Source organism: Phoxinus phoxinus, assembly GCF_949152265.1.
Source record: "Phoxinus phoxinus genome assembly, chromosome: 17".
NCBI classification, from domain to species: domain Eukaryota; kingdom Metazoa; phylum Chordata; class Actinopteri; order Cypriniformes; family Leuciscidae; genus Phoxinus; species Phoxinus phoxinus.
The window spans coordinates 9,600,537-9,615,371 of NC_136892.1; the positions used below are offsets into that span (position 1 = coordinate 9,600,537).

The window sequence follows — 14,835 nt, forward strand, 5'->3', positions numbered from 1 at the left end:
AGAAGGAAGAGAGGAGGGATTGATAAAATACTTTTATAAGTATTGCAGAAGAGCACATCACAACATGAAATATACATCTGAGTGGTATGTGTGCTATTATGTAGAACATATCTATAAATTAACTAAACATAAGTTATCTATTTTATTTTGTAGGATCTGAAATGTCAGCAGACTGGTGTGAGCACTGAGGAGGAGGAGCACAGAGCTGTATCCTGGAGATGGTGCCATGGACGAGACCCTCCATCTCTCCACCGGCTGTTATTGCCTCAGATTGTGAAGCACAACACATCACGCAACAACCTCCGGCACGGCTCACCTCCGGCGGTCCGCTGGTTCATTTGAATAAAGCCGCAGAATGGGAACCGCTGTGAGACGGCAGTAGATGTGGTTCAGTGCCTGTAGCCTACATACATGATTGTAGTTTGAACAAAGCTTTGTTTCATGTGTTGTTTTGTACCGGTATATGCATTTGTTTATTGTGGGATGGTGATTTTCATTCATTCATTTACTCATTTATTAATATTTATCATTGTTGTCAGTAAATAAAATATCATTATTTAATGAATTAATGCTTTAATTAATTGTTTGAATGAAAATGTAGACATGTTCACAATATACACATCTAGAGTGTATTCATGCATAGCTGTGTCATGACATACATTACATTTTGTTTGTTTTATTGATTTTTTTTCAGTAAAAAGTAATATAATTAAGTATTGGTCAGTATTTGTTGTTGTTATTATTGAATGGTTTGGGGTGGGATAGCAATGCAATTCATTCTGGGGTAATATTGATTTTTAATATTAATGATACGTATAAAATAAACAGTTTTCTCCAAAGGCTAATCTTCAAACCGTTTTGTAGGGCTGTCGAGTTACTGATGTTATGAGGTGTATATATATATATCATGGGTTTGCATACATAATATGAGATTTTATACACAGGAAAAAGGTTGAATATCTTAATATATATTTTCTTAAATAAATAAAAAAATGCATTTTTTGTTATTTATAGGTCTGAGGGATGAAACGACAGAAAAAAAAATAGGAAAACAGCAGTAAGCCACTTTTGCTTGTGGATGAAAATGTTTGGATATAAAATAAAGAAATTAACAACATATTCAAGAGATGACAATTTTGGGATTTCGTAATAAAAATAAATAATATCGTTAAGGATAAAACGGTAGGTCACATAAGTAGGGTTAAATATAAGAACTTAAATCAACCCTAAATGTATTCTTAAAATAAATGGGCAGCAGTTTCTTTAAAAAGACCATAAAATGAGCAAGTTTAATCAATATCAAGATACAGTATTTACAGATAGATGAATTAAACGTGTCGTTCAAATCTTTTTAAGTTGTTGCACTTGTGATAACGCGTCGTAGGTCACATGATAACGTCAACATGGCAGATGTCCGGTTCGCATTCATACTTAACGAGATTTGGCTATAAAGTACCTACTCTTTTAGCGCTCGTTAAGTAAGTACTTATTGAAATTAAGTACCTACTCATTGAGTATGCGGTTTGGAATGCAGCCCATGACAATTGGAGGTGAAGTATGCAATTTTTTATATAAAAAAAACGCATGCCAAACACACAGTCCATTCACAACTTAATAATTTAATAAATAACAACTTAAAGTGTTGAAAATGTGTATTATGGGTGCAAAGGAACTGATTAGTGAGACAACAAGTTCATAACTATGTTCACAGTTTATAAGTAGGCAAAGCCATACCTACAATATTTTAGTAATGAAGACTAATAGTGGTGAACACTAATGAAAGCCTGAGCTTTGCCACTAGTTGAGATGCCACTATTTATAAGAGCTGTGGTCCACCCGCTGCCATCCAGCCAGTCACCAGACATGCTGCACAGCATCTTTTCAGTATGCATTGGCCCCAGTGTTACCAGGAAGGAATCCTCACCAAGTTCGGTCTGAGGGCCAGTGTGAAGAGTGGTTGATCAGCTACAATGACTGGTGTCTGACCTGGATTAAGGTACAGATGGTACTCAACCAGAATGCCTATTACCGCCGTGCCAGGCACCGCGGCAAAACTACCGCGGTAAAAATAATCCAGTCGCATTTCAAAGTCATTCGCGAAATGACCGCCAGGTGGCGCATAGGGACATTGTGCAAAACAGCAGCTATTGCCGTATTTTGAAATGTAAGCGGGGTTAATGTCAATTAACAGATGAAATAGGCTACTATAGAACATTGTTTAGGACAGAAAAATAGAATCATAATTTAAAAATAGAGACGAGAACAATATAGCCTTTATTTCATATTGTAGCCTACGCCTAGACGTCGGTGGGCGACATAAGCCTATTGCCCGTTGGGAGCAGCGTGATAATTTTTTTTTTTATAATAATAATAATAACAAAAATAACAAACAAAAATAAATTAGGTGCAATGAAGCTGATTATTTGTTTACTATTCTATTGAGGAATGAGACGAATGAAGCGCTTCTCTGGAGAATAGAGACTGGAGAAACTGGGCGTTTCTCAGTGAGTAAATTCATGGCCGAGTGGTAGAACTAACGTTTATTTATTTATTTATTTATTTATTTATTTGGATCCCCATTAGCTTCCACAATGTGGTTGCTAGTCTTCCTGGGGCCCATAAAAGTGCTAAAACGTATGTACAGTTAAAATACACAAATATAACATGCATAAATATAACAGACATATAACATAATCACATGTATACATTTATCCACATATACACATTCACACACATACAGCATTTGAAAGAGTCAGTACCTATAACAGTCACTAATTAACTGGTGTAATACTATTAATTGAAATCTGTTTTAGAGTCTTCTTAAAATTACATATGTTAGATATTTGTCTTGTTCTTAAGTCCAATTTATTCCAAGCAGATGACGATCTAACTAATACTGTTCTTTTCATACAATTGGACCTTGCAGATGGAACCACTAACACACCTGAGCTCACCTGACGCGTAACATGTCCGTGACAATAGCCACTAAAAACCAATTTGTCCACAAAAGATTTTGGATTGTTTTTAAATAGAGCATTGTGCATATAACAGAGAAGACTTATATTAAGTTTGTCCTCCACCTTTATCCAGCCCAAACAGGTATGCATTTTATCCACACTAGAGCGAAAAGAGCAACCAAGGGCTACTCTTGCGGCTCTGTTCTGAACAATTTGTAATTTTTTTAGATGTCCCTGTGCAGCACTGGACCAAATTACTGGACAGTACCCCAGATGTGACAGAACTAAAGACTGGACAACTGTTTTCATAACTAATGGTGGACAATATACTGAACATCTCCGGGATAAAGCAATGCCTTTAGCCATTTTAGACACAATATGATCAATCTGATCAGCCCAAGACTATCCAGCTTCACACCCAAGAGTTTAGTCTGACTCACCTGCTCTACCACAGATGTATCAATAGTTAGATTTAAGTTGCAAGGCTTGCCAAGCATACGTTTAGTACCAAAGACTATACATTTAGTTTTAGATATATTGAGAGCTAATTTATTAAGTTTCACCCAATTTGTAATGGCATTAAGTTCATTCTGCAAAGTGCAACTTATGTCAGTTATTGTAGGTGATGCATAAAACATTGTAGCATCATCTGCATAAAGTACAACATCTGCTCTTGAAACAGCATGTGACAGATCATTAACAAACACAGAAAACAACAATGGGCCCAAACAGCTGCCCTGGGGAATACCACATGACAACTGTTTACAATCAGAAAAGCTCCCATTGAAAAATACCCGCTGACTTCTACCAGAGAGATAACTGCATATCAAGGACACAGACTGATGTGAAAACCCATAGCACTTAAGCTTAGACAGTAAAATGTCATGGTCAATAACATCAAAAGCTGCTGTGAAATCCAGCAGCACAGCACCCACAAGCTTTTTGTCATCCATAAAAGTTAACCACTGGTCTACCATTTGTACCAATGCAGTGTTAGTGGAGTGTCCTGGCTTATAAGCATGCTGTGAATTGGAGAGCAAATTATTTGATACAAAGTACTGCATCATTTGATTAAAAAGTAACTTTTCAAATATTTTGCTCAATATAGGTAGAATGTTTTGATTCAGTGAGACCGAGTCTATCCTCTTTCACTAAAGGTATAATTTTAGACTGCTTCCAAATTTCTGGAAACACCCCACTTATCACAGATCTATTAAAAATGTGACTGATAGGCTTGCATAAGATATTAGCAACAGTTTTAAAAATTTTGCCATCCAAGTGATCTATACCTGCAGTTTTTTCCTCCGGGAGAGAGAGCAACATCTTTTCAACAATTTCCTCTCTAACTGTACCAAATGTCAATGAACAAGATTTATTAATGTTCTTCACATTACTACAAGGTGAATCCTTATATGATAACATACTAGATCTTAAATTTGCAGTTTTCTTTATAAAAAAGTCATTTAAATGATTTGCTATATCCAAAGGTTTAGTGATTATTTCTGCTGCGGTTTCTAAATACATATTAGAACACTTTGGTTTTTTTACACATTATTTCATTTATAACTTTCCACAATTGCTTGCTATTATTTGATGAGTTACTAATCTTTTGGCTAAAATATATTTTCTTTTTTAATCTATTTAACTTTGTCACTTTATTTCTCAACTTACAGTAATACCTTTCATCCATATCACATTTAGATTTTAGAGTTTCAGCTTTGGCATTATCCCTTTCCCTCATTATAGATTTCAACTCGGCATCTAACCAAGGAGCATTATTGCCTTTTATCGACCTTTTTCTAATTGGTGCATGTTTGTCAACTATTTTCACAAACCTATCCATAAAAATACGTAAAGAAGCATTAACATCCTGCTCGTCACAAACCGCCGACCAAGTGGACCTTTCAACATCTTCCACAAACGCATTAGGATCGAACGTTTTATAAGACCTTCGATAGACAATCCTTGCACCAAATTTAGGCAATTTAGTTTTCTTTGTTGTGATGATTAAATTATGATCACTGCATCCTACTCCAACTGAGATGACATGTGAGCACAACTCATACACATTTGTAAAAATGTGGTCAATGCATGTTGATTTAAATGTATTATTCAACGAAATTCTTGTGGGTTGTGTAACAATCTGCTTAAGGTTAGAAGCATTAGTTATAGTAATCATCTTTCTACGTAAATAACACTTCTTTGAAAACCAATCAATGTTGAAATCCCCCAAAAGAAAGATATCTTTGGTTTGAGCAGATGCCTTCTCAATGTTATCACATATCTTTTCCAAGTACTCTACATTTGAACTGGGAGGTCGGTAACAGCAGCCCACTAAAATGGGTTTGTTAAACTGAATATTTAACTGTAGCCATATCATTTCAATATCACTGGCCATCAAATCTTCCCTTGGAGTGACTGCAATATTTTCACTAATATAGAATGCAACACCCCCACCATTTTGATTTCTATCTTTTCTAAATAGTCTATACCCCTCAACAGCCAGCTGTGAATTATCAAAACTGCAGTCTAAGTGTGTTTCTGATAAGGCCAATACATGAATCCCATTGGAACAGATGTTTATAATTTCATGAACCTTATTTCTGAGACTACAAATGTTCAGATGAGCTAAAACTAAACCTTTCTTAGGCAATTCTGAAAGTAAATTTGTCATATTAATAAGATTAAAACATAAAAAAAAAACATCAGGATAAAAATCTAAATAAAGGTCATGAGCAGTTATTCAGATGCTTGCTTTTGTCCATTTGCCGGCCAAATGATAAGCTTATCATACCTTAAGCTGGCTCTTTCACCTTTCTCTCTTGCCTCTTTCAGTTTTGGCAGCAGTTCACGTCTCCTCTGCTGCACCAAATCAGAAAAGTCTTCATTGATGTAAATGTTTGTACCCTTTAGTTTCTTGGTGGAGGAAAGGATGCGCTGTCGGTCTTTAAATCTAAGAAGCTTCATAACAATTTTTCTTGGCTTTCTTCCCTCATGGAATTGGCCAATCCGGTGGACCCTTTCCATCTCAATTGTAGAACTATCCAGACCCAAATTATTAGACAACATTTGTTGAATCTTCATTTCCAATCCACTTATTGTTTTGCCTTTTTCCTCTGCGATCCCATCAATTAGTAGATTAGATCTCCTTGACCTATTTTCCATGTGATCCAGCTTCTCAAACAGATCCTCCAATTCCTGCTTTGATTTTGAAATGCCGCTCTCAAATGATCTCATTTTTATGTCAATATCATTCTTCTTAGCTTTCATCTCATCCATGATGCCTTGTGTGAACTGCAGACTAGTTTTTAGTTCTTGTACATCTCTAATCACACCATCCAGCCTTTTCGCATTTCCATCCATAATGATTTGAACGAAGCTCTTGAAATTGTCCTGTTGTTGTTTTAACATTTCCTTATAAAATTCTCTCTGCTGATCCATCATGTGGGTCAACACACCCATAGTTACAACTGTTTCATCCTCTGATGGTTGTTTACTACCTTTGGGAGGCATGATTCCACAATCTTACCAAGATGTACTGAGATAGGAGTGGCAGGCCCACCAGGCCCAGAAGCCTCTCAAACAGTTGAAACGATGAAAACAGTCCAATTCACTCGCCGCACAAGTCCAATATTCAAAATGTGAAGACTAAATGCATATATTGACCAAATGTTGACCTTAAAGTAATGGTCCAGTATGTGATTACAATGATTTGCATTAGATTGTAGAGAGCTGGAGAACTCAGAGACAGGGCATTTAGTGTAGTCCCTACCAGCCTTTTGTTGTAGTCCTTTTCTTTAACCCTCTGGGGTCTGAGGTGTTTTCTGCATCCCTGCCTTTGCTGAATTATTTTAATCCCCCCTCCACAGTAATCAATGCTATAAATTACTTCACCAATAGACCATTTAAAATATATAAAATAAAGATATGCAAGGCGTTTAAACGACAAACAATAAAATCAGAACCAGTTTCAGTTACGTTCATGGTTCCCTTAATGCAGGGGTCACACTCAGGGAATTATGATAATCAGAGATCCCGAGCATCATGAACAGTCTCTACACCGGCGAGAGGCGCGACACAGCGCGTCAAAAGCAAATAGGCACTGTCTATTCACTGCTGCCGCTGCAGTTTCAAATAATGTAAAACTAGCATGTTTGAAATGTTAACACATATTCCCTATGTGACGTCTGCTTAGCTTTATATGCATAATCATGCTCTTAACGGCTCTGATCGTTGCCTACTGACTAGTGCTGGTTACTTAAATCATATTTTGTGATAGTGTACTGGACGCGGGGCATTCATTGATAGTAAACGGATGCCCGCACTTCTGATGTAGCGGCTACTTCACGCAATTAGGACAAATGTTTTTGCACATTCGCCGGTGTAGAGACGGTTCATGATGCTCGGGATCTCTGATTATCATAATTCCCTGAGTGTAATCCTGATGGAAATATAAAGAGGCCTTAAACTCCAACAATCTTTTGAAAACAGAGTGTTTTTACCACACACAGTTCAGCGCTACTACTGCGCTCCAGTGCTCCTTTCATGGATGCAATAATCAGTTCCCACCATAGACAGTATAGGGTTCCCACTTCCCGCCCCGAGTGTAAAGCCTAACGTGATTGGTTGAAGCGATAACGTGCTACGATTGGCCAGCTCGATGTGGCCGTTATCTGATTGGCTTGAGTAGGCGGTGGGTGGAGTCCACCTATTTGTGGATTTCTCTGCACGTCTACGCTAGAAGTGTTTCAAAATCCACAAATGCGTGAGGGGATTCACAAATGTGTGCAGCGATTTACAAATGCACAGGAACCGATTCACAAATGTGTGCAGCGATTTACAAATGCACAGGAACCGATTCACAAATGTGTGCAGCGATTTACAAATGCACAGGAACCGATTCACAAATAAATGCCAGGCAGAGTTGTGTTTGTAAAATAAGAAAACATTTGTAAATATTTTATTTATTTGCAAATCTCATTTTATTTATTTGTGAATTTTATATTTTTTTGTGAAACTCTTTACATTTATTTGTGGATCTTAATCTATTCATTTGTGCATTCGATACATTTTTGTGAATCTCTTTACATTTATTTGTGAATATTAATCTATTTATTTGGAATATTGCAACAATAATAACCCCATATTGTTCCTCTTCCACACAAGATCAGCCCAAAGAGTCCTCTTTTACATTATAACATATGGTCATGCGATTGAAATAAACTCAACACCTGAGTGTAATTCCTTGGATATCAGCTGTAATTTATATATTTGCAAAACTTCAATAAGCTGTTTCTCAGTAGCAATGGAATACAATACAGGGAATATATTTGTGTTTCAATTCACAATATGAACAGCTGTTCACTTTGACTTTAGCCCATACGTTATGTTTAGAACATGATGTTATCTGTTCTGACACACAGTGTGAAAGCATTTGTAAATTTGGCAGTAAAATTACATTGTTTTGGTCTTGGTTGAGCTTGTGTGTAAAAGAAGTTCAAGCATTTTAAATTTGTGTTAACTGTATGCATTTTGTGTCAAAGCAACAAGAAATGTGTTACTTGTATAGCCTACAAAGACGGATGTTGTGCTAACTGTGTTAAGAGTTTAGGAAACTTGTTAAATGTATTGAAAAAACTGTCATAGCAATTGTAAAAAACTGTAATGAGAAAGTCATACGAACCTCAAAGTGTTAACCTGTCACCTCTGACCTTCAACAGCTTTCACAGCTCCTGGTGCAGATGGGATGTGTTGTTGCAGGAACTGATTTGCTATAGGCTACTCCTGACTGGTCGAAATCACATGCTACTTAGGTCAAATGTAATGTACAGAAGTAGCTGCACTGCTTAACTACTCCCCAACACTGCATATATATAATCAATTTTAGTGCCCATCAATATTACAATCTTATCCTAGGAAGATTTAATTCAACATAATTATACGGTTCTGGTGAGAACTGGCAAAATGTTTCACAAACTCATCCATGTTGAGGGAGCGTGCTCTCCTTGACTCAACACTGAGAATTCCGAGGTGACTTAACCTGTCATCAGCCATTTTTGTCCTAAGGTGGATTTTAATCAGTTTTAAAGCTGAGAAGCTGGTCTCACAAGAAGCAGTGCTGACAGGTATAACAGGAGAAATCTTACAAAGTTGAAATAGCTCATGGAAGACCTCTTTATAGGGTTCTAGAAACACAACAAAGTCAAGGAGAGTAGACGGTCTGTCACTTCCACTTTTCTCTCTCCTATCAAGAAGCCACTTGGTTTGATGAACCTCATGTTTGAAGTCCTCTAAATCTGACTCAAATATCTGAGCGAAGGCAAACAGAGGTTCCTCATTCAAGAACGTTGTACTCTTTGGGTTGAGAGACTGGACCCCTTGCATTATCTCACAATTCTTCTTTAAAAAGCGCCTCTGCAGTTCAGCTGTGAGACTGTCAAGTGCCTGATAAAATATAGCTCTTTGGAAGCTCTCAACATCACTTTGGTCACTATTTTTTGATCCTACAGTGCTCATCAACAATGAGTCACAAAATCTTGAGCTTGTTTTAGGTCGTCTTTTATACTCGGTTTGCACAGTTATTTTGCATTGCTCTACAATCTCTTCAACCTCTTTCCATAGTTTTCCAAAGAAACCCTCACTTCAGTAGTTCTGTAATGTGTCTGTAAGGGCACCTACTAGATCCACAGCCCTTGCTAGGTCAAGAGAGTATGTCAGAAAGACATTTGGCATCACCAACCACTTTACAGAAGGTAACCAAAAGCCCAATGAAATGTACATCTATCTGAGAAAGAATTCCCCTTGCCTCCACTGATCTATCATCACTCTTTTCATGTGCTATTTCCTGTAGCACTTTCAGAACTGCTGGAAGCCTTTCCCTCATATTACGGCATCCCATGTATCTGCATGCCCACCTTACATCTGTAAGTCTCTGTAATTCCCTGGGCTGCTGCTGTCGAAACAGCTCTTTCTGAACTTCAAGCCACTTGAGATGAACGTATAAGCCTGATACAAAGTTTTGAAGCTTCTGCAGCAAGAGCAAAAAAATTAACTGCCTCAGGAACAGATTTTACAGCATCGACAAGAACCAAATTCAAACAATGTGCATTACAGTGCACATAAAATGCGAATCTTGCACTGTTTTTAATCCGCGTGGACACACCATTATGCTTTCTGCTCATCACGGCTGCACCATCATACCCTTGCCCCACAACATTTTTTCTCTAGTCCAGGCCATGTTTTTCAAGGCAATCAATTATCATTTTTGTGAGTCCTGCTGCATCTAAGCTTTCAGCTGACTGAAAGTGTAAAAAGCTTTCGTGGATGGCCCCATTGTAATAGTACCTCACAACTAAAGAGATTGTTCTTTTTTCTTTAAATCTTTGGTTTCATCTACAATTACACTAAAAACTTCACTTTCTTTTACTTCACTGATTATTTCACTTTGTACCATCTCAGCTAAGCCCTCAAGAACTTCATTCTGGATTTGGAGGCTTGTGTACTTAGCATTGCCACATGCATTAAGCATTTTCTTTATGCTTTGCAATTTCTTCTGAGATTGTAAAAAAATTGCCCTTGTTGTCAGAGTCATAAGACTCACGATGACCTCTCTGTGCTATATTTTGATTGGCAGTTAATAGTAGCACATCTGCAATTGTTTTAATGTAGGTACGGTTTTCCTCCACTTTCTTTTTCCGGTCCTCATTTATGAGATCTAACATCGATGAGTTGCTGTTAATGTGATGCCCAGTAAATTGTTATCACATTTGTGGTAGTTTTTGTAATTTTATAAAGTTATGTTTGTGAATTTTGTTCAGGAGTAATTAACCTGTTTCTACCATTCATTTGCACTAATATATTTTAATTAGTGATCAGGAGTAATTGTGGAGTTTGTCAGCAGTGGGCAGTGTGGCGCTTATTGTGCTCTCGGGGCGTTACGTCAGTTTGTCCCGCTTTGCGGTCTTTCTCTTTCTGCTGAGCGAGACGAGAAACGGACGCAGACTTTGCCCTGTCTCATTTATTTCTCCTGTTTCAGGTTGGTAGATTAGTAAATTAAGTTAAATAACTGAAATATAATATGTTTATATGTCGCTGAATGTTTCAAGGTCCGTGTAACAGGGCTGTTTAGTGAAAATGTGGACATATATGTATATAGCAGTAGTTGAATGTTCGCGCCGGTGACGTCATCTGTGATAACTAAAGTCACGTCGAACAGAGTTTTATTTTTAGCACTTTGAACATTTCTGTAAAGTCTAAGAGTTTTGAAATGTATGATATTGTGTAATATGTGAAAAGCTAGTGTTAAAACCATACGTTATATATTCTAAAAGTGGTTTAAAAAACAAGTTATAAGTCTGTCAGCTCATGCATTGTGGAAGAGTAAAAAATGATGCTAGTTGAAAATGGAAAATGCATTTAGGAATTATATGCAAGTGTTAATTTAAGTGGAAAAGAGACAACTTACAAGGTAACAGTGGTTATTGTCATTTTGATTTATTTGATCATACACAATTTATATCTCAGTAATTGCTGAAAGATGAAAAGAAAACAAATTGTATTTTATTTTTGAAATTTCTATTTCATGAGAAAACATTGTGTGTTTGAAACCAAGTAGGATTTTAATTGTGATTGTGTAATAAATCCTCTTGGCTCTCTTTCTGCTGAGCGAGACGAGAAACGGACGCAGACTTTGCCCTGTCTCATTTATTTCTCCTGTTTCAGAGCGAGAGCATATAAGCTGTTTACATGATATCATCCGGTACCTGTAACAGTTTATTGGGGGCTCGTCCGGGATCACTCCCACCTGGTGGCCGGAAGCTGATCCAGTGATACTGCAACCTCGGACCAAAAGTGACCTGATGAAACCAGCGAGCTGCAGCCAGTGAAAGAAATCTCCAAATAACACCGATCCTGTCTACTAATGAAGAGGCTACCGGTAATGAATGACGAATGATGACTGTACAGTGCTGAAATCACCACTCGTTAAGAACAGCGCGTGAATTGTAATCCTGGACTTTGGTGACCAAGTGCGTGGAATTGGGAAGCAGTTATGGCGGATAGTGAGAGGAAAAGGTTGGTGTGGGACATCAAAAAGACTCTGCTCACTCTTTCCGTAGATGAACTGTTCCAGATTGCCAAGTCCGTGGGTGCAGTGCCAGGAACAGATGAGTCTCGTGTCAATCCTACAGATGAGGAGGGTTGTTTTGAGTACATTTGCAGTTTCATGTCCAGTGGGTCTTTGCTAGAGTTAGAGGATTCTGGGATGGCACATCTGTTAAATTTAAGGGAGGAAATCGACACAGTTATTCAGGGTCGTACTTTACAAGTTTCAGTAGCAACTGAGGTATCTGGCAGTGGGGATGTAAGTCATGTTAATGATAATGTTAACCCAACTGATGAAAGTGATGGTACTGATTTTAGGATCGCTAGTGCATCTCATGTGACACCCTCTACGGTTAGTGACACACATGACACAGAGCTGCAGAAAATACTTACTAGCTATGAGGAGCTAAGTAGGCAGATTATGCAGTGCAAACACGCATCCACTCCACAGTCTGTACCCCAGTCATCTGTAAAGATAGGACACACCTCACAGAGTAGTAATGTAACGGACACCAGAGGTTTAAGTGAAAACTCGACACCACTAACACATGACAAGTTGCTCTCCTTAAGAGAGTTGTCGTACCTTCATCGTAGAGAACTGAAGATTCAAGGGGGTCAGATTGGGGACCAGGGGTCAGATCTCAGTTACAACAGTGTCTGTCGGCAGATGGGAGACGGTTTAAAGGAGCAGTTCAGTGATGCAGAAGTTGTAAGAGCTGTCCTCAAAGTCATCAAGCCAGGAACTTTTAAAGACATGTTGATGAATAAGGATGATCTGACTGTAGAAGAACTGAAAGCCTTTCTCCATTCCCACCTGGGTGAGCAAAGCAACACCGAGCTGTTCCAGGAACTCATGTGCACCAAACAAAAAGACAGTGAGACACCCCAACAGTTCCTATACAGAGTCATTGGACTTAAACAGAAGATCATGCTAGCTTCAAAACATGCTGACACAGGTGTCATATACAGTGCGAGTACAGTGCAGGATGTGTTTCTTCATACCGTGTATCAGGGCCTAGGTCATAAACATGATGATGTCCGCAGAGAGCTGAAGTCATTGCTTGGGGACACCGGAGTATCGGATGAGGCAATCCTGAAACAGATGAAGAAAATAATGTGTGATGAAAGTGAAAGGCAGCGAAGGCTAGGTCCAGCCACCCGCCAAAGGCTAACAAATGTGCATAGTGCTCAGTCTGAAGTCAACGCTGCCCAGAGTTCTAGTGTAAAGGATAAGGTGCCGAAACCAGATGTGATCCAGCAGTTAACAGAAAAACTTAAACAGCTTACAGGTATGGTTGAGCTCATGAGACAGTCAATGCAGACACCGGTGGCAGGACAGTTCAGCTACAATGGGAAAGGTAGAGGAGATCGCAGGAGAGAGAAACCATATGGCTGTGACAAGTGTGTGGAACAAAATCGTCCCGACTGTCCTCATTGTTTTCACTGTGGTGAAGAAGGCCACCGGGCAGTGGGTTGTCTAAAGAGACCAACACGTCAGGGAAACTGGAACCGGTCTCTGCCAAGGGACAAACAGTGACCGGGTCTCCGCGATCGTCCCAACCAGACACTTGTCATACTGATCAACCTGAAAATGAAAGACTGACAAAAGACTTGAAGGGTTGGTCAAAATCCCTTGTCTCTTCAGTCAGTTATATATATATTTCATTCCATATCCTTTTGAATGCTTACATTACTTTTATACAAATCAATAATCAAATATATATATATGCATTATCACATAATCATTTCTATATTCTTTTGTGCTTGTGAAATCATATATTTTCTCTAGAGAGCAATGCCATTTCTCTGCCTTTCTTCCTGAGGAGCTATGTTTTGGCTAACTGATAATGCAGAGCTCAAGCACTCCTCGGCCTTGGCGATGTTATTTGGTGGTGTTCTGTGTGTGTGTGTTTGACTTTCTACGTAGGCATTTGGGACACAACGCTCATCCTCATCGGCGCTCTCCTCTAACAGAGAGGTTAACGCTGACCTAAATCTGAGGATTGGCGACAGCTATCCTGACTAATGGCGATAGGCACCTTTTATCTGCTCACATGTGTGAAATTGTTTATGGTCTTATATTCTCTTAGCCAATCAGATGTATGATGATGCTATGCTTGCCCTTGCAAAATGGTATAATTGGTGTATGATTTTGTGTAAGGTAGAGTTGGCTTGCGACCTCCTCGTGAGACTTTGACGCTCGCTCTACCAATGAAACTGCAAACTATTCTTCAGTAAATTTTTATCTTTTTGATTGAACCTCACGACTCCTGGTCATCTTTTCTACATATCTGGTCTCGGGTCTTATAACTGTTCACCCCTAACAGTTTTGGTGGAGGATTGGCGGGAAACCATTCTGTGGTGACATCTCTGGCAAATCAGCAAACAAGGTAGAAAGATTTTATTAAGTATTAGGGCTGTCTGATTGGAAGAGATTTTGAAGGGGAACGGGAGAGCTTCACTCCGACGAGGCGAGTGAAGATTATTTATACTACGAGAGTATAAAGGGTCGCTGTTTTGGTTAAAACAGCAAAAGTGAAACGCACTCTGTGGGGGCCCAGTGGGGCAATACTGGTGTGGGACACCACCCCAGCAGAGGGCGTCCCTGGATTAGGTCCAGTGGCACCGCAAAACCTGATCAATCTCTTCCATCTCAGATAGGGGTACCCCGAAGTTAGTGATTCAGGCAGGTAGGGAACAAGACGTTAGTTAGATTAATAAAATAAAATAAAAATAGTAAAATATAGGGTTGTTTGCCAGGGATGCATCAGGAACG

At 38.6% G+C, this 14,835-nt stretch overlaps 1 protein-coding gene across 1 annotated transcript; it reads left to right on the top strand.

The window, feature by feature from the left end:
- The first annotated feature begins 11,417 nt into the window (after positions 1-11,417).
- On the top strand, positions 11,418-13,795 carry LOC306984160 (uncharacterized protein). Its single transcript, XM_079585245.1, has 2 exons — positions 11,418-13,062; positions 13,360-13,795. Exons 1-2 carry the CDS (start codon positions 12,007-12,009, stop codon positions 13,594-13,596), a joined length of 1,293 nt encoding a protein of 430 aa, XP_079441371.1. The 5' UTR covers positions 11,418-12,006; the 3' UTR covers positions 13,597-13,795.
- Positions 13,796-14,835: the final 1,040 nt, after the last annotated feature.

Coding starts and splice junctions, on each gene's coding strand:
- LOC306984160 (XM_079585245.1), top strand. CDS start 12,007: ATGGCGGATAGTGAGAGGAAAAGGTTGGTGTGGGACATCAAAAAGACT. Junction 13,063..13,359: donor AGGATGTGTTTCTTCATACC/GTGTATCAGGGC, acceptor GGTATGGTTGAG/CTCATGAGACAGTCAATGCA.